Below are 26,817 nucleotides of genomic sequence, written 5' to 3' on the forward strand. Positions count from 1 at the left end.
TCCGTATACTCTCAATAAAGTATATTTTTACCTAAAGAAAACCTTTCCCCCCATTTCTACACACATACAGGAATATTGCTGTATTGCTGCAGAATATTGCTTAACACTGAAGAGTGGCATTGATGTTGATCAGCTCATTTAATGGCAGGGCTTATGCCAGACTTTTACATCCACACCATACTTTTACTGATTTCTGAGGGCTTTCATATGTGTCCCATAAAATCTAGTATTTTTATTCATTTTGAAAAATGCTCTTTTATATCTGTAATGGCTTCACTGATTTCAGTAAACTCCTAAAGAAAAGGTTCATGAAAAATAAGTCAGAATTCTGGTCCAAATAGCATTTCAGTCTAAGGTCTGAGCAGGGAGTAGCAGTAAGTCTTTTTCCCATTCTACATGCTGACACATGGACTTGGGTTTTACAGTAATGATGACAAATTCCATTGCAAATAAAAAAATATGAAAGTTGTAAGATATTTTATGGAAATCACATTTTCCTAGCTGTGCATACAACAAAACTTTGCATTCAGAGCCTGAGAGATTTGAACAAGTAGATATAATCAACACAGATTTATCTTTAACGTTCTTGAATATTTAACATATCTTGAATATTACCCTAAATGCTCTTTCCTGGCCTTCCATGATCTTGATGGTTGCTGACATTAGCAGGAACTCAGGCAGGCAAGAACAAGGAGTAAAATGCTGATGATTATTTAACAATTATACTGAATTTGGGCTTGAGAAACCTAGCAGAGAAAGTCGTCAAAGAATCATTTATGCACACCAGAGAAACATTTTAATTACATCCCCGTAACTGCAAACGCCCTCAGATATCTCCTGTCTGGTAGATAGCTGCTGTACTTTTGCAGCCAGAGGCTGTGAGTGTTCACAATTCACGTCTGGTCCCTGCTGTGCGAGGTATAGTAGAAAGGAAGTGGGTTACATTGTGCTTGCCCTGAAGAAGTTACCAGCTGCAGTTCCTTATGCAGTAAAATGCAACAAACATAATGAAAGAGTAGCATTCGTGGGCAGATTTTGAGGGAATTCTGGAAACAAAACACAGCTCCAAAGAGAGCAAAGGAAGACTCCTCCAAGCAAACAGACGGAACCAGAGCAGGATGCCCACACTGCCTGCATCTACCTGTGATCATAGAAGATGTAGTAGCAATTAATAGCTGTAGCATTAGTGCTGCCATCTGGTGAAGCCGCAGTCTCGGAATACAGCAGCCTGCTGGCAGCATGCGTCTCCCGTGCTGGCGAGGGGTCACCGCTGGCTCCCAAACGCGGCAGCGGGGCAACCGCGCCTTCACTGCGGAGACAAGGGGCGGCAGGATAATGCCTCGCGAACCGGCAGCCACGGCATCCGCCCTGCATCAGAGGCGAGGGGCGACAGACACGGGCGGGGTCACCGCGCCCCAGAGGCTGACGGCAGGAAGCTCCCTTCGGACCGGCTGTGTCCCCCCCGCGCTGCCACAGCGTGGGAGGTGGCCGTGTTCCCGTGGGAGGTGGCCGTGTTCCCGTGGGAGGTGGCCGCGGCCCCCACGGTCCTGCTCGGCGGCAAGTAATTGCAAGCGAATTGCAAGGTGACTCAGAAACCAGCCGTACGCGCAGCTGGCGGGACCTGCCGGGGGTGCGGCTGGGGGTCAGCCGGAAAACGTCGTAAACGGAGCAGGTAATACAAAAACCTCTCATCTCCGCCCAAGTGCTAAACCCTGGGAACGTTCTGATGCACAGAAATGTGAAAACAGAGAAAATGAGATAGTGGGTGGCACACGAGGAACTACTGTGCACCGAAGTGTTACCCACAGTCATTCATCCTCATTAGTGTTATATTTTCAGTTCTGCCTTCGGCTGAAACGAGGCATTTGGTAAAACGAAAGCCTTTCTATATTGCTAGCATTGCCTTGCTTCCTCTTGCGACTGAGGAAACAACTGAGCAGTGGGCTGAAAAGGGCATGCTTTTCTCTGTGGCCACCGATGCCTCAAACAGAAATACAGAGATGGTTGCTTTCTGCACAGGGGAATACTTCATCTACAAGACAGCAGCACAACTGATTAGGAGAATTTGATAATGTAAAATCATGTGCTACTATCAAATGCTTTGGAGTTCGAAAATCCATCACTTTTATATCAGAATATTAATTTAGGAGAAACAATTATGTAAAATAATGGAAAGCCAGAAAATCGGGATTGGCTTCCAGGTAAGCACTAGCATCATGTGCAACAAAATAGGTAAGTAATGGTATAATTTCCATTTGTGAAACAATCTGTTTCCATTAAACTTCCTTGTCAACGAAATAAATTTAAGAATTAAAAACCTCTCCATTGTTCTTCATACCTTATTCCATGAAGCACTGCAGGATAATCCCAGAATATTGGCATTTTTGTGCAGTCCAATTTTATTTTTTTTTCAATTATTAGAACTGGCTTTTGTACATCAGAGATTTCCCCATCATAATGTTTCAATTTTTTTCAGAATGATGAAGGATACAACAAAGACAATCCCAGTGACTGAAAATTCACTTTGTTCCTTTCATAGTGTGCTAAATGGTTTTGATAGGGTATCTTAAATTTAGACTGAACCTTTTATGTGCTGATGTTTCCATGGTAGATGTGTGCTTCAGCAAGCACTGGAAGATCACTACAGAGATGTTACCTTCTGACATCCCTGTCCACCATGCCCAGCTTTAGTGCTCAAAATTACAACCAACATAAAAACATGGAGTTGTCATTTTCTGGGCATAAATTTTGATGCAAGTCTGCATGGGAGAATTTTAGACCCAGGTTTAACTACGCCAGTTTACCCTAAAGGTGAGCAGCAGTCACCAGGTACATAGCTTAGAAGCACACTCATTTAAAGACTTCCTCAGTCCGCAACAATTTCATCCACTTTCTCTGTAGGGAATCTTTCTCTGTAGGAACTTTTTGGTCTCACCGTGGTTCAAAGCTGAGTCTCAAGTTAATTGGACCCTAATTCCTCTCTGTTTCTTTCTAAAGGCAGTGAATTTACAGCTATCATGAAATGGGTTTGTCCTTCCTTCTAGTATGTGAAAAGTAAGATCAGTAACAATCTAGTTGGTAGAGAGTGCTCAAGTATGTGAATGTACTTAATTTATGTTGGTCTTTCGACTGTGCAGAACATACATTTGTCAGAGGAGCTGTGTGGCTACAGTGATGGCAACTGGTATTTAAAACCCAATACTAGTAAATCACAGGAGATAAAACAAATCTGATTTATTACTGCAGCTCAGGAGTGACATCTGATCTTTGTACTACTGTTCTGACACTGAAGTTAGTAATGCAGTTTTGTGCCTTAAAGCAGCCCTGTTCTCCTCAGATCATAACACATCTTCTGTTTGGCAAAGGATCAATAAAAAAAAGATAATAATTTCATATTTTCTTTCAGAAAATCATTTTATACTGTAAATCTGTACAACCAAAGTTTAAATGCTGACACCACTGTGGTCAGCAAATCCAGCTTTGAACAATGTTATATGAGGCCCTTGGAGGAGTTAGCAGGCCTCTCATTTTCACAGGCTCACAGTTATTCACATGCAGAAAAACATGACTGGCTGTGCCTGATACAGACTGCAAAAATCTGCATGTGATACATTTTAAAAGCTCAAGAGCCAGGTCTGGAAGGAAATCAGCAGCCTCTTCTTAGGTATCAGGGAAGCTCCTCTGCCTGACTTCAGGAACACACTTTCAAGATCCACATTCAGACCCATACAGAGGATCTTCAATAGGTGGGATGAGAAAAGCCTCTTCTGTTTCTGAGGCTGACAGGTTGGACAGTGAGATCTCTGTGTCAGCAGCACAGCCTGAGAACATAGAAGTCTGCAGCTCGGTTAACAAAGCAAGTACTGAGTCTCAGCCTTTCCTCCTTTTCCTTGTTGCATTCTGTATTACACTAGAACTGGTAAGTTGCCAGAACAGAGAGGTGTCCAGCAAGTAGAGATATCTGCTTTGTTTGCAGCCTCTGAAGAGACGAGGTTTTTAACTGTGGTTTGCAGTTTAAGGTATCTGAACTCTCCCCAGTCCCAGGATCCCAAAAAATGTCCTTCATAATATTCCACAGCCAGTAACAAGTCTCAAAATGCTACACACAGGAAATACCTCAGATACCCTACAACCATGCTGCAAGATCATCCATCAGGTCACATCTTTGAAGCCCAAGTAGCATGTTGCTGGTTTTAACTTAGGTGTCACTGGTACGTCATGTCACTCCCTTCTACCAGCGGCACTACACTTTTCACCTCTGCACTGTGTCTATTATGAAGCAGTTCAAATATCTGCTGGGCATTTTGCATACTTGTGCTTTCTTTATTCTTTCTAAAACTCATATTCATACCGTACTTGAAGAAACCAAATATTACTTGATCTTTCACAAATAAGGATTGGCACCGTAAATTTTCACAGTATGGACTGAAGGGAAACTTCTCCTTTATATAGCACAAAATCAGAGGAATCCAGGTTCTATGTTTCATAGGCCTACATCTTAATTGAATCAGATATAATTTAGATATAATTCAAGATTTACACATATACTTTAGAGGTTTTTTTAAAAAGCTTGATCAGCATTTTCAGGTAAAAAACATTTTATCTGGTATACTGAAGTATTTTATTGTAGCTTTGGAGTAAGAATACTGTTAGGAGGTGTTAAAAGATTTGGGGAAGCGCGAGATGGTTTAACAGGCTACAGTGAAACCAGAACTTGTTGAATTTAAAGCACCTGTAATATTACAACTGTGAAACCAATTCTGCATGAGCCCTGCTCAATCTTTGCCTCAGTGAGACAACCTTCAGATGTATTCTGTTCAGCACATCAGCTCACAGTTTTGACAGTAGTTCACATTTTGTGCTTGCAACACCATGAGCTGAAAGAATTTCCCAAGGAGTATTTCTGAATCGCATCTTCCATCTCCAAAAGTGTTGGTTCTAACATTGAGGGTTCATTACCTTGCAATAAAAGCATATGAGCAGCTGGGGAGGCTACCTTTCCATTAAAGGTGAGATTTAAAAATCCCTACTTCCCCTACTATACAGATTTCCTCCAAAATGGGAACCACTGATGAATAATATATGCACACATATATACCACCACCTGATTATTTGATGATTCTCTGGAAGTACCTGCAATGCCATTTCACAACTATCTGGGCTACTAACCCTTGCTGGTCCTTCAGGCAGAACTTCAACACCAAATTCATTCCCATACGTACACAATCTGTCTGTACTTCCCTCCCACCCCCAAAGTTTTATCACAAAATCTGAGTTGGTTCTGGGAGTTCAACTGTAAGACAGGAATAAACGCCTCTCATTACTGACCCATATGTAATATTTTCAAGGGCTTTCTAAGGGTAGATATTGAGGCAGCTTACACTAATGAAGATTTGTAAATGCAGGAAGAGATAACTTAATTCTTCTGTAATTTGTTTTTTTTCTTGAAATCAAGCAGAAGAAATCACATGCAAGGAATGCCACATAATGCAAGACTAGGACTGCATATTTGCAATTTTTTTTCAATTTGTGATTTGCAAATTTGCCACTAAGAAGGCAAGATACAAAACTCACCTGATTGTGCATAAATGTTATGATACAAGCATCATCACTGAAATCTCAAGTTTTTTAGCTGCAAATGTATCTAAACTTCACCTCCCAGATAATACGATGTAACAAGAGGAATAGTAGATCCTCTATCAGAAGGTAAAACATTAAATAACAATTTACTCCACAACAATTGCGTGGCTTTTTGAAAGATGTACAATACAGTTCAAAAGATTTGGAGCTCAAGGCAGGAATAGTCAGGAACATTCAAGGCATATATAATAAGAAAAGCCAGACTATATTATCATAATCTTTCTCCTATAAAAATGTATGAATACCAGAAAGAAAATAGTCCCTATAAAACCATAATATTCTCCAAAAGGTTTTGCCTATAACATGAAGTATCGTTAGTCTTCTCAACAAAGGCATCCATAAATGAAAAAGAAAATGAATGCTATGGTCCCATTTTGAGCTATAAAGATTTGCAAGTAAAACAAAGAAAGATACACCTAAATTCATAGACTGATCTCCTTAAATTGGATTAAGCAAGCAAATAATTTAAATATCTTTAATGATACTTGAGGCTACTTGTATTACACAAAATACTGTCCTGTCTTTGATACAGATATATGCTACTGTGTCCTTACTGGCACTAGTTTAAACAGCAGTAAGTCAGGAATAATGTTACTGTGGTATGTCATCTCCATAAGTAATTTTCTGAAGTGGTTGTAGTAGCAATTCTTCCAGTTATGGGTCTGTTGCTTAGTGCATTCTGGCTACAATTCTACACACTGTCATCATGGGTTTGAAATACAAAAGATTCTAGCCAAAAAAAGACACTGCAATTCAGAGTTAAGAATACTAGTAGATTGATGCATGAGCAAAAAGTCAGAAGTCAGTGAATTATACTTTCCAGTACACATTCTCATCAGTTACTTAAACATGGAATATTTTATAGAGTATGTTGGTTGCCTTTTAATATTACATACTTTACCAAGGTTATCAGTTGACCTGTGATACTATTTAAAGGTAATTGAATACTGACATAGGTGAGGACAGATGGAGAAAACACACCAAAAATGCTTGTATTTGTCCATATGAATCTGTGTGTTATTTAATGAATTTCTAAACGAACTCAAAACCACTTATTGTCTTAAGAGAAACAGAGTTCTTCTTATCTCATGCACAGAAGGCATTAACTGGACTGACTACAATGAGAGATGAAAGTGATTCTCTATTAGTGTGTTTTTAATGAGCATCACATACAGTACAGATGTATAAATCAGAGCACAAATTCAGCTTCATGCTCTTCAATTCATTTTACTGACCATCAATTCACATTTTGCTTTTAAGGTCAGTACAAGACTGGAAAAGACACAAGAAAAGACTGAATATTGAAGAATACTTCTTAAGTCATTAGTTGTTTGTAATTTTAATGGTGTTAGACTTCAGCATATTTTTGAAGCATAAACTAGTTAGCTTTACAATGTTCAAGTATTGTTAATCTTAAAAGACTGCTCATTTGAAGCCTGTGCTCTCCCACTCCATTTAGAAACTGCCCCTACCCCCTTACACTTGACGATGCCTTGTTTGCAGTGTCTTGGTCAGGATACAAATAGAGTGGGCTCTGTAATGAATTTGCTCTTGGAGATGGTTGTGTACTAGTCAGTCTTTCAGAATTTCCTGGAGAATTCTCCCTCCACCTTGGACTTGCCCGTGCTTCAGACATTTCCCACACAGATGGACATGGGGAGGTAAAATTCACGGTGGACTGTGAGAGGTAGTTCTCCTGAAGACCTTCTCCTTGGAGGCACCTGTTAGAAAGCACTTCTTTTTCTTTGGAGTTTCGCCATTTCATCCTTCGATTCTGAAACCAAATTTTCACCTGTTTGCAAATTAATTAGAGTTCATTATCATTCTTTGCTATAAACAACTTTGCCCAAACAAGTGGGTTTTTTTTCTTTCCATTCTCTTAGTTTCATATTCCTTCCTCATATGTTGTTACAGCAGACATTCAGTGAAGCCAGTTGACTGACATTATCTGAGGATTTTCCCACCACTACACCTGGAACAAATACTCTCCTAGACTTTCACCACCTACAACAAGCGATTACTTAGCTTAGACTGGAGAATGGACAGCCCAATAGCTAGGGATAGAGGAGTTTCCTACAGCAACATCCTTCTAGACAGAAGAGAATTCTCAGAGAAAATTAGTATCAACATTAAGAAAACTAAGTGATATTTACTGATCGTGTGAAGGCCTCTATTAAACAGAGGCTGTAAGAAGCATGACTGTCCCTTCCACAAACAGCTAAAATCAGCTTGGCCATACAGCTTAGAAAAGTGTGTTGTGACATAGGAGACGAGACTGAGGATTTAAAGGTGTTTTGTCTGCCTGACTACAGTTTTCCAGGAGTTGCCTAGAATCCACATGATTTTGAGATAAAATGAACTTTTCGAAAACTTTGAGTGCAACTCTCAAGCACTTAAACGCATTTATGAAATGCTGGGGAAAGCTTGGGCAAATACACAACCAGGAACTGGTTTTACATGAAGAGAAGAAAGGTGAGGGTAATCAATAAAATTATTCGCATTGTGTTCTCTTTTCCCTTAAACATTTGCACTTAGGTCTAGTCTTCAAATAGTTGACATAAAGACAGAAGGGCTATTCTTTCAAAGGTTTGAGAATCACTGTCTTAGAGGACAGGTACTGCTCCTCCAGCATAACTGGTTAGAAAATTGAAGAAGTAACCTTCACAGCAATTTCTCTTCCTTTCATGAGGGGAATAAAAACAGAGACAAATATCATCTGGTCTGTCACTATCATGAAATTATATTCTTGTAGTAGTAGCTGTTATTTATGTATCATTACATTATTTTTTACAACCCGAAGCTCTCTTGATAACTGAGCACAGAAAATAATCTTGAGGAAATAACTATAATATTAGGAATTTGACTACATTTTGGGAAATTTTTTAGGCAGCACACGGGTGAGTGCAATTGCACATTTCCATTGAAATAGCTTTCCTGAGGAGATTACAGTTCTGTACATCACACTGAGAAACACCACACTCTGCTTGTTTTTGTTTATTCTTGCACAGTGCTTGCAATCGTGTCAGAGTGATCAGGTTGCAAGATACAACCACAGACCACCAGATCTAACCTCCCGTGCAAACCGGAGCCAACTGTAAAGTTAGATCAAATTGTTGAGAGCCATTCCAAGTTCTGAAAATCTTCAAGATGAAGATGATGAGAGCACTCATCACCATTCTCAGGCTTTTCTGTCTCCCAGACAGCCTCTGCACACGTATCTTTCACTCCTACTTCATGCAAAGAAACACAATTATACTGTCACCTCTCAGTATTTCAGCTGCAATCTAGAGGCTGCATCTACTCCAGCACCTTCAGAATCCCACCTGTCAGCAACTACCATGTTCATTTTCTGCTGTTACATTCCCTCACAAACTTTTTTTTCCACAGTTTCTTTCAGATTTGTGCTCTTCAAGCCAGGCACTTTTTCTTTGTTTTTATCTGCAGATAGGTGGGGCACCCAAGATTCCAGACTGGGCTACTGCTGTTCAACAGCATTATTAAGTTAGAACAGCTCAATGGAGGTGTTAGACCCTCAGCTAAACTCTAAAATCTTGCAGAAGACCAACTCAGATTCATGCAAAAAATCCCACTAAATGTGAATTGGTAAGTAAAGAGGGAGTGTTTTAGAAGGGCACCCTGCGAAATTTTTCATCCTATGGTATCTCTCAGCTCTGAAAATCTCTTTCTTCGTGAAGTCAAGTGTCTTTCCATAGGAATGGTTGCCTGCCTCTTGGGGAAGAACAGTTCCAGAGGAAGTGCTGTTGACTACCTTGTCCCTAGTTGTTCATCTGTGAGTGCAAAGGGCCCCAGTGGAATGAAGGAATGATCTATGCTGTCATGTTTTTTCCACTGCCTTTAGAGCAGTGGGATGGAGCATAGTTCCCTACCCCAAAGCCTCCAAGAGGGCTCTGTCAGACAGCAAAAAAAGAGAGTTGGAAATGAAATGCAGAGGTCATGTTTCTTTGTGTGAAAATGGAGTGATCAATTTTTGAATGTATACATACAGGAAATAAACCAGAAAACGGTTCAAGTATTCCCTAATTTAAACTGCCATTGATTTATTGAGGTCTTTGCAGGTAAAAGAGCTCAAGGCTGCCCCTGCACTGGTCAATTTTCCTCCTTCAAAGCCATTTTAAAGATCTTTCCCCAAAAAGACATTCCTTACCTGAGACTCCTTTAGACCCAAGTTAAGGGCCAGTTTCTTCCTGTCTGTTTTACTAATATATTTCTGCTTCTGGAACATTTTCTCCAAAGCTTTCCTCTGCTCTTCAGAAAAGACAGCTCTTCTTAATATGCCTCTCCGGGATTTGGAGTTAGACTCCTGGGTCAGAAGCGGCAGCACACTTTCCTCCCCTGGTGGAAATAAATGAGAGTTTCCCATAATATCTAGCACATATCAGAGAAACACTAAGTGCTATTCATTATAATGCTTGCAGACTCTTGTCCCACTTTTGATTTGTTGGTGTTATAAGTGTGTTGTAATGCTTCAGTCATGTTCATTAAGGATTAAATCCTCACTTGGATTTAGAGGTGTTGTCAGTAATCAAGAGTCTCCCCCTGACATGGTATAAAGTAAATCATATGAGTTCATAGAAGAATATTAGGACAGAGCCCATGCTACTGCAAAATTCAAATACAGTCAGGGAGGAACTACATTTTCCTTTGCCAGTCATCACTATTGAGTAAACTACAAGTTTTCCTATGAGTTTATTTACTCCTTGTGTGGAATGTAAGATCACATAAAAGCGGTCTGTAATACTGACTCAAAGAAACTAAGTAGGCTTTCCTCTATATTTTTTAACTACTGAAAGGCTTTCAGAGTGAACTATTTCCTAGAAAATCCACGATCATTCACTTATTTATTCTGGAAACTGCAGCAATTTCTTTATTAGAGGATTTGGAGAGCACTTGGACTTACTTCTTTCAGCCTGGTTTCTAATCCTCTGACATCTCAGAGCAAGTCCTGGGAGGGCAGTTTTCAGCGAATCCAATCACATCCCTTTAATTCATGCCTAGAGGGAGCCCTACCCTGCAAAACAGCCTCAAAGCTGGGGGACAGAGCTGCAGTGAAGAAGTATTCACATAAAGAGCACAGAAACCCCAAGATAAATCTCTCATGTTCCTCACACCCAATAAAACCTAAAGCCATAGTGCTTTCCCATGCTCCCTCTCCCCTAGAAAGATTTGGTGTATGAGAAGCAGTCCTTGGTGAGGCTTCATATGCTTCCAGTGCTCCCAGCTTCTTTAAATACTCAGGAAGCAGGAGCATGGACTAGCTGAATCATCATCAAGCACAGCATGTGGTAATTGGGGAGATGCAAGTAGGCCAGGAAACAGCTGCACTTTGGCTCAGAAACCTGTGCCATGGCTGTACAGCCACTGACACCTACAATCTTGCTGTAGGAGTGGCAATTCAGATGCAAGCTGCCCTCCTGTTGCTCACCTTCTCATGACCATGGGCCTAGACTGCCCTCCCAGCTCACAGTTAGCAGCTGCAAAGGTGTGTTGCTGCTCAATTCCTACAAAGGATCAGATCATTTTCATATCAAAGCCAAAAGCAAATTCCCCCTGAAAAGCAGACTCTCTAAAATACTAAACTTTTTTTTTTTTTGTGAAAAAGTATATCTATTCTAGTCATCTGTAATGGGGTGGGGGGAAATTAAATGCATTTTTTTCAATTGATACAGTGGTCTTGAAAATACTAATTAAAACCAGATGCAGCTTCCACGAACTGTTCACTGGGGCCACATTTCAACTTCTGTATATTATACATATATACACACATGGGTATATATATCTTTAAATACCCACAGAAAAACAAACACACATATACTGAGTATACTGTAGGATAACCATGAGAAACTGAAGGGTGTATCTGTATATCTTGCAAAGCTGACTAAATACTTTTGTAGCCATGTGTTACTGGTTTGATATTACACACAGTATCCCTGCATCCTGCTTCCAGCTCAGAGCCGCAGAGTATCAGAAGCTGAGTAAGTCTATAATGGCCATTCCCTAAAGCATGACTACCTTGAAACATCACTGATTTAGAGGCCATTGCATTCTGTCAATTATTTTCTTGAACCTTTCATGTCAAGAAATCAAGTTCTTTATATTTGTCCCTCATAACAAGTGTGTGGTAAAAAATAATTATTATGATTTACGATGTTACAGCATAAATAATGCTTAATTTATACAGATGTATTTCAATTTTCAAAATTATATCTAAGACCAGATACAAAAATCGTAACCTATTGGTTAATGTCCTAATATTACACTGTGATACATAGTCACACTTCATTCAAACCAAAATACACAATCTGCAGAACAAAAGTCAAAATACCACAATAGAGGTTTCCACAAAGGGCAAGCCAGTTTGATATTTCTCTGGGGACTTCATAACCCTTCATAGCCCCCACTGCATGCTGCAATCATGCCCACAAAAGTGGGGGCAAACTGGAAGCCTTCCTTCCTCAAGCATGTTTTCTCTCTTTCTTGCTCAAACTTAGTGAGTTTAGGTACCTTTTTCCAGGAAGCCTCTGAGTAGTTTCTGCTGAATTGTCAGCCATTCCCAGGTTTACTGGAAGGTACAATCTGGCAGCAGCAGAACTCACACCTCTCATTCCCACTGTGGGATGAGAGACACCAGCAAGGGAAGAGGCGTAACAGGGCTGGTCCTTGCCTCCCAGCCTCTGCTCCACAATGGAGTTGTCAGCCAAGGACAGAGGACGCCAAATTATGTGACCCCTTAAAATTTGTCTTGCCTGGCTGGTTGTTAACAGTCAATCAACAAGGAAACAACCTCCTGCTGGAGCCTCGAGGCACCAATTAATTCCTGTACAGGCAGTACTTAGGGTCCAGCTTAACACCTATATTAGACTTAACAGTGAGACAGACATCTTTACACTACAGGGAAAATATGTGATGGACTTTAAAAGATTAACTAAACAAAATTTAACGATGAGCAGAATTCTCAGAAGCATTAACAAACAGCCTATGGGTCAAAAAATCTGAAACCTACCACTAATTGAGTAGCCTAGAGAATCCCTTTAAAAATAAGCCATGTTCTAAAATGCAACCCAACTGTTACACAAAAACTAAATCTCAGTTTGTGGATTCTAAGATTTTTCAGTGTAGCAGAATAAGCAGTCATTTATACATTTCAACAATTCCAGCAAAATGAAATACGTCCATTTGCAGCTCATCACCCTGAACATGCAGCAGAAGGTTCACTGTTCTGCTGACATAAACGTGACCAACTATTTCCTATGTTGCTGGTTTCATTTTTGTTAAGTTTTTCCTCTGTATCCTAATGTATATTGATAAATGTTCTCTTAATCTCTGGAACAATCTTCATTTGCCTTCATGGCAGAGACCACCTCGAAGGAGCAAGTAAAAGCTTTAGTCATGGTTTCCATTTTTTCATTAGAATTCAATACATTCTAGTTAAATGGACAATTAATAGGTCACTTCCAAAATAGTAGTGTATCAGTCCTGGTTAATAAACAATCCCCACAGTTGATAATGGGCCTATGTATTCAGCAAGTCCCTGTATACACTCAGCTCATCCACTAAATCCCTTTTCAGGTAGACAGGGTTATATGGGAAGATGAGCTAGAATGAGTCTATAAAAGTCAGTTTCATTCACTGCTTTATTTTTCAGTCAAGTGCTTTAAATGGTGTCCAGAAAATCTCTTGGAATGTGAGACAGGAGAAAAGACTGGCACATAGAGTATTGCTTTATGGCCATACAAAAGGGCAACTGACCCTTGCCCAGGCCTTTTCAATGTAAAATGGTTCCTAAAGTTCATCTGCACAGTGAAAAATTGTGGTGAGGTCGCGTGTGGATGAGTAAAGTGAAAGTGGTGATTGGTCATGGTGCTGTCAGCCATTGTGGGAGAGCCGAGGCCATGTAAAACGCTCTGTGGGAAAGTGTCAGCCCCCTAAAGAGGTGCTCAGAAACTTGCAGCTCATTAAACTGCCAGCATTTGCTGCCTCACTTGTCAAGAATCATTCAACTTAGCAACTGCCCTTCTGAAACATTCATAAAAAGCATGCACTTTACCAGGAATGGTTTGAATGTAACTGTGATAAAAAAAATATAGGCCAGACCACGTATAACCTCTAATTTTCATTTGGATTTGACAAGCAATTTGTGCCTTTTTTTTCTGTTTTGAAGAAAAAGGAAATGCTCCTTCTGTTTTCATTCATAAGCACAAAATCATGACTGCCCATTCTTAAACTATGGCATGCAGTCTTCCCAATCAAGGTTAAATTTAGTTTTGGATTAAATGGAAGTGTGTTCCAGTTCTTAATCCTGAACACTGGTCAAAATGCTCTTCAACGTACTTCTTCTTCCATTTTTTACATTATGATTAAAAAAGATAAACAAATTAAACACGTGCACACATTTGACTGCTACAAAAAGAACGACTGTTGTATTTAAATGAAGCTAAGCCTTCTTGAATCATAATTTACCCGTAATAAAATTAAAATGCAGCATGCATTTTACGATCCTCCAGCTCTTTTCTTATTTGCAAATGTTTATTGACACTGATTTTTAAAAGAGTTACTGATTTTAAAGAATTGTTTCTAGCAAACTGAAAACAAGGCACTTTTCTAGGTTAGCTCTGTCTGGATGTCTCAATGCCATTAGAAACCTCTCACAATTGCTCAGTGTACTTAAGTTTGATAAATCTTTGGAAACCCTCTGAATAGGATTGCTGTGATTTTACTAAGGAATTAGCTGCTGCCATTGCATCACCAATTAGTTTTCCAGAACACATTAAATCCTGCTGCTTTGGTTTACAGAATAACTCAAGCATTACTGATGAAGCATAAAAACTTACTTGGAAAAGCAGTGGGGGATGCAGGGTGCTGACAGGACCCACCGCAGCATGCTGAGTAGAATGGTGGGGCTCGGAGAAAAAAGTGTTTGGAGAGAGCTGCAAAGAAAGCATAGATCTAATTGATTATCCATTGAGTTTAGGTGATATTCGTAACAACAGTCCCCCAAAAAGTCAATGTGTAAAGTCCTGCCCCACAAGTTCTTTTTATTCCTTTTTTCTAGGTGGTGATATTTTTAAGGCAAACAATGATAAACCAATTAATTGCTCTTTAATTTAGCAGGATTATTTTACATCTGTATCTTAGCTATAATATGCAAAACTCTCCCTATATTTATAAGAATGATGCTCTGCTGACTAGAAATTTCCTTCTGTAATTGCTGTAATTATGGGGGGGTTTCCTAAATATTTGCATTGAACACATTGTTTCAATAATATGTTGTTGAAATAATGAATGCAATGAATTTGAAAGTTATTTAAAATAACTCTAGTAAGCATGTCATCTTAGGAAAAAAAATCAGCTGGTACTCCAATGCTGTTAACAGCACTCAAACCAATAATGCCCTCAACAAGAAATTTAGAAAATGCCATAAGATGAAACAGCTGAGCTTTACAGGGACATACTACAGGGCCTGATTCTACTATTCTGACTGTCAACTTAGTCTTGCTGGAAAAGTGGTCTAAATTGAAATAAACCACTTGCTGAATGCTCTGCTTGATACAACAAAAAAATCTGCAAAATCAACTCACAGAATTAGGTAATATTTAGTAAAATTTTTAACAGATTTTTTAAAATCAAAGTCTCTCATTTTAAAAGTGCTTCCAAATCATGGAAAGGTCTTCATAATCTATTTATCCCTTATTTTTTTTTCTGTAAGGATCATGGGTTTTTCCCTTAATCTTAATTACCTATCAGTTTCTGCTTATACTAGTCAACTATGAAACCTAGAATATTTTTTGTTTTGAACAAAGATACATCATGTTTGCTAGAAGTGCGTATTTGTAAAATGTCATCAACATCAAAACATCTATGTCACTTTCTTTTTTTTTGTTTAGGCAGAAAATAAGTGGCTCTAGAGCCTGTATTGTAGTTGTCCAACTCTCCTGAAATACCCTATTATGTGAAAAAAAAAGTAACTGCACACTTATATTAAAAAAAAATTAAGAAATCAACAATCAAAAAGAAAGGGAAACAGATCCATGTATCCAAGCCATGAGACTAATATTTAGAAGTTTTTCAACTGGAATTAAAAATAAAGATCACTCAAAATTAGGTTTCTGAGTACACATTAGGATCTCAAAATAAGTTTTCTGACCCTTAAATTTGCTGTTATCCCAGAACAAAAAAAAACCAAACCAAACCAAAACAAAACAAACAAAAAAAAACCTACTGCTGTAAAAGTCTAAACATTTCTAAAGTATTAACTTGCAATTGCTGAATAATAAGCATTTTGCTGGTAGAGCTTGCTACTGAAATTTTGCTGTTTCTAATGGAATACAAATTAATTGCCTGGTTTTGAGGCATATACTTGCAAAACACTTACAAAAAAGAATTATTTACACCAGGCATTAGTATTCTAAAGCTTCTTTTCCACACAAGGCCATCAAATGTGAAACCACATCCTTAGAAACTTAAAATAGTCAAGAATGTACAGCAAATACTACCTATCCCATGTATCCAAAGGGTTACAATGCTGCAACTGGTGAAGTGGGTAAACTGAAAAGGGTTTGACTAACTCAAGAAGCACAGGAGCTGTAGAAGATAAATATCAGCCAACCTCCCGGACATAAGAGCTCATCATTGAAGTATGTTTTATCCTCTGTAACTCCTGGACTCCCAGGTGAAGGAGCTTTTCCTCCCTTCCTTAGGAGGCACATGCCTTGTACTTTCATCAAATTGCCCTTACAGTCAGGTAAAACTCTCCACATCTGAAAATATAACTTAGGATACAGAAGATGCCACACTCTATTACTTAGTTTTCTTCTTAAATGTCTTGGATATTCCTTGGCTGCCATAATGCCCTATTCCCTCCAATCATTGCTCCAGCACCTTATTAATGCCATGCAATTTTTCTCAGACATGTTGTCCTGTCCTCAATATTCCCTCTTGTGGTTTCGTAACTCTTGTTTCTTGCTGTGTTTTGATAATATGCAGTTCATAATGGTATGAGATAAAAGCAGAACACACCTGGATAAACCAGAATTGAACAAGCTATTGATTTAGATAGATCTCATGCTCCTGCAAGTAACAACAGGAATAGGAAAGGACAGTTTCCCCCATTCACCACATCTCTCAACAAGTAAGATGCAAGCATAAAGGTCTGAAGATGGATCAGAGTAAAAACTTAAGCGAAATCTTTGCTTAAGCAAACTCAAACAAGCAATATATTTCCGTGGAAGTTGCTGACATTGATTTAATATACTAGCACAGTACCATGATGCAAACAGAAGAGATCTTGACCCTAATTCTGCTCAAGTTGATGGAAATCATGAGTCTGGCTTTCCTGGGCATTTTACTTAATTCTTTCAACCAACTGCTGCTTTTTCTGCCTGCAAGGCACATATCTTTTTGAAGCAGAATATTTGCTTAAGAAATAAGATGCAGGTGATATCCTCACGTAACTCTGAACAAAGGGGTTCCTGAGCTCACTTCTCAAGATTTACTTTAGATACTGGGGAACAAACAATGCCATGATGCCTCTTTATGCCTATAGCCAACACGTATGTCCAGTTCATAACCTTCATTAATGTGCTGCAGCTATACTGATGCACAGGTGAATTCTACATTATGTACATGAAACAATATCCCTACAACTACTGAAGCTGTTGCACTCAAACCAATGTGCAGCAGTTTTGCAGAGTTATATCAGTAAAATGTGACATAACACAGGCATACTCAACTCTGTCTTGGGAGTTCTATGTAGAGAAAAATATTAATGCTTCAATGTAACATATCCAAGTATATTTTTTTATCTTTGATAAAAACAACACAATTCACCACATTAAATTGCTTCCACTACCTGTATAAAACTCCATTTAACAGAATTAAAATTGTCCAGAGAAATATATATTTGATATACATGTATTTCAGAATCATACTGAATTTTTATCTGTAGAAATGACATAATACCTATCAGTTTTAAGAACAACATAGAGGAAGCACTACCCATTAATTTCTTTTCACATATATCACAGCAACTCTATCAGTATCTGTTGATCAAGAGACCTAAAGCAAACACTCTGCTGTTCACATAAGGCTGAAAATTGCTGAGATGTCAGAATATTAATTCTGCCATTTTTTGGGCAGAATGAGATACACAGTAACCAAAAGGCAGCTGTTTCTCCCAAAGATGCACAGGAACTTAAAGCAGGGGCCAAATCCTAATAATTTGTATTAAGGACACCCAAGTCTTTTTATTCTTTACATCCTCATTCCATAAAGACCAAGACTGTGTGGAACTAAGTGCTTCAAAAAGTAAGTCTTTACAGGTCTTTAATTCACAACTATTGAAGTACTTAGTAAGTGCCTTTTGGCCCTCCCAAAACTGTACTATAAGCCATAAAAGAAAATGTATTGGATCATATATACAACAGTATTCAGTACCTAGGTTGTTGTTTTTTTTTTCACGAAACAGATTCTTTTGACTCTGGTGCTCCATGTAAAATTTTAGTAATAATGTTCACTACATTGACCTTTGTGAATAAAAATTGTTTTACACACAATAAAATAATACTAAATGTATAAATGGACCTCAAGCTTAACTAGTGCTAAAACTCAGAAAACAGTTCAGATACTCGTATTTTAAAATGTACCACCTGCTCTGAAAATATTCAAAAGCCCTTCCATTATAAAAAGTCATGCTAACAATGGGATCAGAAGTTTTCCTTCCAACAATCCTTCATTTTGACCATAAGGTTCCTAAATACAGTCCAGTTCAGTCATGCAACTTTGAAAATGGCTTATTATTAAGGATACTGTTTATTCTTCCTAATTCTACTATTGTGAAATAACTCAGTAAAAAGACTGTAGCCTTCCAGTAATCAGGAAAGTGGGAAGGGGTGAAGGAAAAATGGCTACTGAGGGAAAGTGAAACTGATGGTAAACTTCTGGTATGACTCATACAGGCTCCTTCACCACGACTGCTGCTAGTCTGTTGGGGAGCTTTAAGGATAACTGATAAAAATGTGGTATCAGCCTGTGAAGAGAGCTGGAACACCTCCAAAAAATTTTTCAGAATGCTGCCTAGAGCCAGCTAACAAAACTAAGAACAAGGACCAGAGAGACCTCAAGCTGCATGAACGCTAACTCTCCAAGAATTTTTAAGTCCACATGAACTGCTTTCCACCACGATGCCTAGGATTCAGCCCTGGCAGGAAACTTAAATAAATTATCAGTACAACTACCACATTTCTTACCTACATCCCTTCTTACCAATGTTTAAAGAAGACTTTTGCAAAGCTGCAAAGTTTCATGTCAAGAAGAGCTCCCTGAAAACAGTCCAGCAGCAGCTCTGCCAGCTTAGTGATCCAGCTGAGCTGCATTTCTGTTCCTGAACCACAGGGCCTGGACCTCATGATGAGTCATGGCTCTCTCCCTAGCAGTTACTGTCTTTAGAGTGCAGTATTCCAGCAGCAGTTGTGCACCCCCAAAGCATTTCGACCAGCTGAAGTGGAGCCTCCAACTGCAAGAACAAAGCAGCAGTCACTTCCACATCCCACCCAAAAGCAACTGCCATCACATGGAACTGGAAAAACTTCCTGAAAGAGCCTGCGGTGCAGGACCTCTAAGAAATGGCTTTCCTGCACTCCCAACGTTACCATTTGCTTCCTATTTATTCCTGTAAAACACAATCACATAAATGCTCAAAGGAAGTCAAGCCAAAAGGGCAAAGCAGCAGAGTAGCATCCACAGATCAATTTCTAAAAATTGATACAAATATTCATAGAAAGTGTTTTACAGTCATATATAAATAAATCCTACACAAAACATGGATGCAAGAAGCAGGCTTGCATTTCTATGTTGGGTCATGGTGGGGCTTTCAAAAATCGGCTGAGCAGCCCCTAAAATGGGGTTGAAATGTGCTAACAGCATAATCATCACATGCATCTACAGCAATGTGATGGCCAAGAGCATCACAGTGCAGATTATCTAAAACCACATTAATCACTGATAGTTTTCAGAAGCATCATTCACATGCCTAATTATTATGTTGCAATTTGTTGTACATGATTTTCACGGCCTGAGGAAATACACCAGCCTGAGGCTGGTGACAACACATGGTCAGATCTCACCTCTACAACCCAAAGCAGCAACCAAACTCCACAATGCTTGCCAAAGACTCCGTGGGCACCCTGGTGTCAGGAGTAAAAGTGGCTTCTACCTTCTCTGTGCCTTGTACACAGCCTTGCTGTTGAGAAGATGGGAATCTACCCGTGGATTTACCAGCCTTTTTTCTGGCTTTGTCCTTCCTCAGGATGCCCATATTCTAGTGTGTGCCTCAGCACTTTATGATAACCAGTTCTTGTCAAAACAGGCATCGCTGTCAGTTCTCTGTCTAAAAGTTCAGTGTCTTGCCTGAGTTCCTTATCTGGGCCTCCTGTACAGTGAGTAAGAAGAGATAAGTAGCTCTACAGAACAATTCATCACCTTAAAACACACACAGAAGGTGTCTCATCCTCTGGAGGCACTTCTCTGTATTGACTACAGAATAGACAAGACACCCACTTTTTATTAAACACCTGAATTACTGTGACAATTTTCTTATTCTTCATACGTAACATCAAAAGAATACTATCATCTGTACTGCCATAAAAATTCTAAAAAATGTAAAAATTCAGCTACAAAGTCATCAGTTATTTTCTTTCATTTTCAACATACTACAATTTCTTTAGAAATTGCTTCCTCAAGTGTGACAAAACTAGGGTCAGCTGCTGCAAGAGGACATTTCACTGGTTTTTCATTGTTGCAGCCTTAATTCAAAATCTTACAATAGGCCAAAATGCACCATTTAGTGCATCAGCATGCACTGATTAGCCTTTTTTTTTTTTTTTTTTTTTTTTTTTTACTTTGGAGCAGTCTTTACTTGTTGCAGTAGTGCTAGCTCCAAACAGGCAAGTATCAAGATAATATAAATGGTGTTAGAATAAAAACACATGGTGAATTCTTTTTTCTTTTTCTTTTTTTTTACACAAGTGGTCTAGTATTTTTGTTTGTACAAGGAAATATTTTTTCAAGTTGAAATTTGAGATATTCATATACTCACAAGGAGGTAACATTCTCAGTACATTCAGGATAACTCAAGAGAATTATGTGCTGCAACTGCAGACAAAAACAGCTTCTCATGAAAAATTTTCATAAGCTTTTCAGCACAAAGCAAAGGCCATTTCTCCAAAGTGACAACTCACCTCAAAGAAACATAGTCCAGGTTACTGAAAATATTTAGATGCATGATTTTATAAATATCAGGGTCTACATATCTGGCATATGAAACAGTCTCCTACTGCTTTATATACCTGCAGCTGTTTTCATTTTGAAAAGAACAGCTCCCCTTTCTTCTGTGGAGTCATGACTGACCACAAAAGTACCATGTAAAACATCAGTTATTTTGCAGAGCTTCTTTATAAAAGAATACAAAACACTTTCAGAGGGCAATGGAAGCAGAGAACTTGCCTTCCAAAATTTAGGAGAATTTCTTAACAGAAAAAAAAAAAAAAGACACAGCACAATAAAACCTGTAATCTGCACTTGAGCTTGCCAATGAGATTAATCCTTAAAATAGTCATGTGTTTTCTAAAATCATGAGCAATGTACTACAGGATTTCAGAAGACCAGCTCTTTCTGCTGTAGAAAATATATTTTACAGAAGTTAACTCACTAACTGTAGGCATGACTGATTCCATGGTTTCCCCTCAGTCAATTTCTTTTCTACAGACTCCACCACTTGTCTTCATAGCGCAGCTCTGAGATCTTCTGGCAGTACCTAAATCTTACCAAGGACCAAACTCGGGATCTCTCCCTTCTAAGAGATGGCAACACTAGAGTAGCCAAAGGAAGGAGCACTGTCCAGCCAATGCTCATACTCCTCACTGAGCACAGACTGCCAGACTAGTGGCTGGACTGGAGAGTAGCTGGCACTAGTCTAGCTCTGGCAACCTCACAATGAGGACAACAGTTTGTCCTTTAAAAGCCATTCTGCAGCCATTCTTAAGATATGCTGGGCATTCCAGGGCAATTCTATTAAATGGCTCACAAACTGGAAAAGGAAACGTGCTGGACAGACCCTGTGATTTCTAATACTTACAAAAACTTACTTGCTTCCAAAGACAAATTTCCAAAACCATTACAGTGTCTCAGTACTCCTGGTAATCAGGGAGTAAGAAAAGATGCCAAATAGATCTCCCCACCTTAAAGAAGCTTTCTATCTTCAGAAAACACCAACAAAACAAGAAAATCCTAATGCTTGTCAGTCCAGCTGCTGCCTGAGTTAGAGGGAGTCAAGACAAAACATTGGGCTCTTTCCTGCCTTTTATTTTACTAAATGCTAGTGTTAGATGTCGCTTGAGGACACACCCTGACTGCCAGTTGGCTTGAAATCAATAATTAATAAGCATTAATTCACTAAGAAGAGGTCCAAAATGAAAGAAAAAAATATCACTTAAATTTCAGTAATTTCATTATCTCCTGGATGTCAAAGAAACACAAGACACTTTATTAAGTATGGGAAATAAGATATGCTTGATTCAGGTATTACAGGATAGAACTGTTGTCATCACCTGAGAAGGAAAAAACTGACAATATTTTCCAGAGACTTGGCCTGCAAAAGACTTGGTTTAATTTCCTTGCAATGCTACCTGTTTCCTGTATTATCTTAGGTAAGTCACCTCATTTCGTTTTGCTCCAGCTTCTCCTCAACACAGTAGAAATCTCTCTTATCTTGCTGACACATTGTGATTTTAATTGCATCAAAATGTAAAGTACTAAAATGTTACAGAAAGAAATCATGTCTATAGCACAAGTGTATCTGGATATGTATAAAATACATCTATAGAGTTTACCATAAGTAAAATCTAAATTTACTACATATTTCTTCTGATTTCTTTTGTGTTTCATGTGCTGTCCTTCATTCTGCTCTAGTGTATTCTGATGCTTTAGGCAAAAATACCCCAAGATAAATTTCTCAGTGGGAATTATCTCACTGTTTGTTTTGTTGAATTTTTTAATCTTCTTTCTCTGTTACTCTATAAAAAAGCCAAAAATAAAGCAGTAAACCCGATTCTTTCCACATGACCATATTCAAGTTGTAAAGCACTTGCTGCCAAACTCCTCAGGGCAAATTACTTAAGAAGAGCAGCGACATTCAGAAAAATTATTTCAGGTAGCAGAGTTACTTGGCGTTTCCCAAGGAGGTCACTCAGCTCTAGTGCCAGCCAATACTTCTGGAAACTAAGTCTTGAGGAAATATGTGGAGTTTACAGCCCCTGTGCTACAAGACAGACCATCTCAGCATGGTCTGGACAATTTTTATATGTCAGAAAACACTGAAGAAAACTGTCAAGTCTTCTAATTTATCCAGAAGATAACAACAGCCTTGGAGTCAAGGGACTAAAACCCAGATTAGCAAGAAGAAATTGAGGACAGGACACAGCAAAGGGGCTTCAAGCAAAGTGCAAGGAAGCCTGTGGGAATCCCAAGCCAATATAAATTAGCATAGCACTGCAGAAGGCTTACGAGTTTATCGTATAGCAGTAACGCTCCTTCTGCCTTTCCTTCCTAAAGGAAAAGTTCAGTTCTTTATTCACCAGAATTTTGTAGGAGATACATGTAAAATACACATGCAGACAAGCACTGGAAATAGTACGATTAATACTTTGACACCTATAAATTATGGGAAGGAAACTTGCTGATACAACTCAGTTGCTGAGGAGTTACAAAAGGAAAAATTACCATGACCAGACAGCCCAGATCAAGAATGTCATCCCACCTAGTCTCCTTTGCCACCATGGAGAAGTGTTTTCCAATTTACAGAAAGAATACAGGATTTACATTTCTTAGCACGTTTATGGAGTGTTAAAAGCTACCCTAAAATGGAGTGCTTTCTTCATGCCTTTCCTTTGTAGGTACTGTGGATACATATAAAAAGGTTCAGCTTTTCAGTTCAGTCCCTGGTGTGATTTTACACTTCCTTCTTTTTGAGAACTTTTGGTGACCTCACCAGAATTTGGGAGTACATGAGTAATAGACACTACTATTTCCAAAAAGTCTGATACTTTTCCAATTCCCTTTAGTTTTTTTTATTAAAAAAAAAAGCTTTGCTTATGCCAAGCTAGTTTATTAGGGGACTTTTAATCCCTGCATAATTTATAAAGCACTTGCTAGTTCAGAAAGATTTTTCAAAAAAAGCTTCCTTTATAATTTTGAATAATCTAAATAAAGACTTTGAAAAATATTTTCCAAAACGCCATGTGATTTGGGGATTCCAAAGAAGAGTTTATTCTTAAAAAAAAAAAAAAATTCAGTAAATTTAAAAACCCTAACTAGTACAAATTCTTCAGCTAAAATATCTTCACTATTCCCTGAAGGCTAAATTGTTGTTCAGCCAAAATGCTCCCTTGCCCTATTACTGTATAAACAAGAAACATTACACAGAGCCTGACCACCCCAACCCTACTCACAAATGCAGTGTCTGGTCTGAACAGTTTCCTCAGTATACGCCTACATTAGAGACAAGAGACTCCTTAGAAACCACAAACTGGCTCAGCAAGACAGTTCCAGTCTAATTCAAATTTATGAACATTGAGACAACCAAGCGTTCTCAACACTGTAAGACATACAAGTCAGATCAAGCCAACAGATCCCTGTTAGAATATAAAAGTCATTGTCACAAGAGTACAGTCACAGGAGAATTTTCTTCTGGGTGCACAACCAATGAGGAAACACTAGTTCTTCTCCCTGCTCAAATCTAAGAGCCTTTTACCAAGATCTGTGGGAGCTGTGGAATCAGAAGAAGCACAGGACTGGACTCCAATCCACTAGGCAGACCTACCACGCTAAAATCACAACTACTACTATGGGTCAATTAAAAGAAGAAATAATTCTGGAAGCAAGATGCATTTGCAAAACTCGACATTCAGAAACTTCTGTAGCAATTTACCTATAGCTTTTAAAAACAAACAACCAGAAACTCAGACAAACAAACAACAACAAATAAAACCTAACAAAATACCTTTACCTCTCACAAATAAAGAGTGCTGAGGCATCTGCTATCTCTCTTCAGAAATAAATACAACAGTTTCTCTAGAACTTTTTTCAGGGTAAGGGCAAAGGGCAGGTAGGGATAATATTCATCGAATTGCAGGAAGATGATACTTGTCCTGTTCCCTGGCCTAGCCTACAGGTAGTTAAAACAAACATGTTTAAGTAACTGATATGCTTAAGATAACACTTACCTGAGAGGTCAGGAAGATTTAGAAACGTTAATGTACACTTTGACTCTCTCCTGCCTACCTTTAAAGTACATAATGCTAAAGGATCAAATACTGCTTTGGATTCTGAAGAACAGTTTGCAGGGTTTAATTGAAATAAAATTATTTGAAAACAATTACTTCTGTTTTCAAAACAAGCCTTTTGGTTTCACATATCAAAGACTTAATTAAATAAATACAATTCTGCTTGTCTAATTTTAATTTTAAATGCATTTAAAACTGTGTGACCATAAATAAAAAAATTTAAAATACCGCATAGTATCAAAATAAATTTACGTATTCTAACAGAAAATCAAAATACAATATAAATAACGACTCTAATAGCGAATTTAATGAATTGACTACAACTTCAATCAGCTCCCTGACTAACAGAAGCACACAATTCTTAAAATATGTTGCTCGTGCCCACTCAAAATGTATTTATACGAAAATGCGCACATTCAAGAAACATAATGGGTTTTGTAAACCTGTTTGTTTCCACTTTGATGGCACGGGCTCCGGCGGGCCCCCGGCGGCTGCGAGCTGGTCCCCGCCGCCCTGCAGGGCGCTAGCTCTCAGCGTTACACCGGGCCGAACGGCTAACGCACCTTTACACCGCTTTAAAACTTTTTTCCCCCCGTCCGTGGTTTCGACAAAACTTCCAGAAAACTGCCTGCTCTACATGGCTAAATTCTCCTTTTGGCAGGAGGAGCCAGATCGTCTACGCCTTGCTGGTCCCGCAAGGTAGGGAGTGTGAAGAAAGGGGCTGCTACCTCCCGAGCTATCGCTACTTAGGAGGGTGGGTCCGCTCGCCTTCCTCCCAAAACTTGGGGATTCAGACTCTCTCGGAGCGCCCGTTGGCGGCGAAGCTTCTACCAATCCCCCGAAGCTGCGGGACGTCAAGACCTGGAAGAACTGCGATTAGGGGTGTTTAAGAGCACCCGACGCGGCCATCACGGGGCTCTGCCGCGCTCTCGGCACCACAGGTGAGCCGGCCGACCGCACTCGGGAGCCGCCGCCCGGCGGCCCGCACCACCGGCCCCCGGCCCCGCCTCGGCGTCCCGCTACCCGCGGTAGGGCGAGAATCTCGGCCGGATCCCCGAGGGCAGCCCTGGCTTCACGGCACCCGGAAGGTCCCGCCGCCGCCTGCGGGCTCCTCGGAGCGGCCGCGCCTCTCCAGCCGCCGTCTCCGCCGTGCGGAGCGCGGGGCCGAGCCCTCGGAAAAAGCTCCTCGGTCCCTTCTCCCCGGCGGCGGGGCGCGGGAGAGGGCCGGCGCTCACCTGTGGCTGCAGGCGGGAAGATGCCGCCTCTCTCCGCCGCCGCGGCCCGCGCTGGCGGGCGGCCGCCGTCCGCCGCAGAGGGGTTAAGCGCTTGGAAAGCCCATCTTGCCGGGAAGGAACCCCCTGAGGGGTTGATTTGTTCCGCCGCGGGGCACAGCTTGAGGGGCACGGGGTTGGCGGGCAGGGGACGGAGCTGGGCAGGGCTCGGCGCCCCGGCCCGCAGCAAGTTCTCGATGAGGAAACTTTTACCCAGGTTGCCGAAGCCCGGCGCCGCCGGCAGGTTGAGGAGAGCCGAGGAGCCCACCAGGTCCCAGTAAAGGGCGCTGGGAAGCATAGCGAGGGCTTCTACCCTCCTCGCCCTGCCCTGCCCTACCCAGCCCGGCCCGGCCGCCGCGTCCCCTCACTGGGCTGGGACGGGGCGCCGGGCTATGGGGCCGGGCGGGCTGGCGGGGCGCCTCCCCGAGGGCTATGGGGAGCGGAGCGGAGAGCTCGGCGAGGCTGTCCGTGGAGACGCGGCGCCTCTTCGCCGGGCTGGAAGGTGTGTCCAAGCGCATTCATTATGTCAGCCGGGGATGAGGAGTGATGGACGC

General features: G+C 40.1%; 1 protein-coding gene across 1 annotated transcript; it reads right to left on the reverse strand.

Annotated features, from left to right (window-relative positions):
* Positions 1 to 7,108: 7,108 nt before the first annotated feature.
* On the reverse strand, positions 7,109 to 26,561 carry DBX2 (developing brain homeobox 2). The gene is made up of 4 exons (XM_062492504.1): positions 26,228 to 26,561; positions 14,490 to 14,585; positions 9,806 to 9,993; positions 7,109 to 7,432 (listed from the first exon to the last, which is right to left on the reverse strand). Exons 1-4 carry the CDS (start codon positions 26,559 to 26,561, stop codon positions 7,109 to 7,111), a joined length of 942 nt encoding a protein of 313 aa, XP_062348488.1.
* Positions 26,562 to 26,817: the final 256 nt, after the last annotated feature.

The sequence above is a fragment of the Cinclus cinclus genome, chromosome 4, assembly GCF_963662255.1.
Source record: "Cinclus cinclus chromosome 4, bCinCin1.1, whole genome shotgun sequence".
NCBI classification, from domain to species: Eukaryota; Metazoa; Chordata; class Aves; order Passeriformes; family Cinclidae; genus Cinclus; species Cinclus cinclus.

What these genes read in the sequence shown, in the direction of transcription:
- DBX2 (XM_062492504.1), bottom strand. Translation starts at nt 26,561, where the DNA reads ATGCTTCCCAGCGCCCTTTACTGGGACCTGGTGGGCTCCTCGGCTCTC. An exon ending in ATCCCCCACTGCTTTTCCAA is followed by an intron (nt 9,994 to 14,489) that starts GTAAGTTTTTAT and finishes TATTTCCACCAG; the next exon opens with GGGAGGAAAGTGTGCTGCCG. An exon ending in TGGGTCTAAAGGAGTCTCAG is followed by an intron (nt 7,433 to 9,805) that starts GTAAGGAATGTC and finishes ATTTGCAAACAG; the next exon opens with GTGAAAATTTGGTTTCAGAA.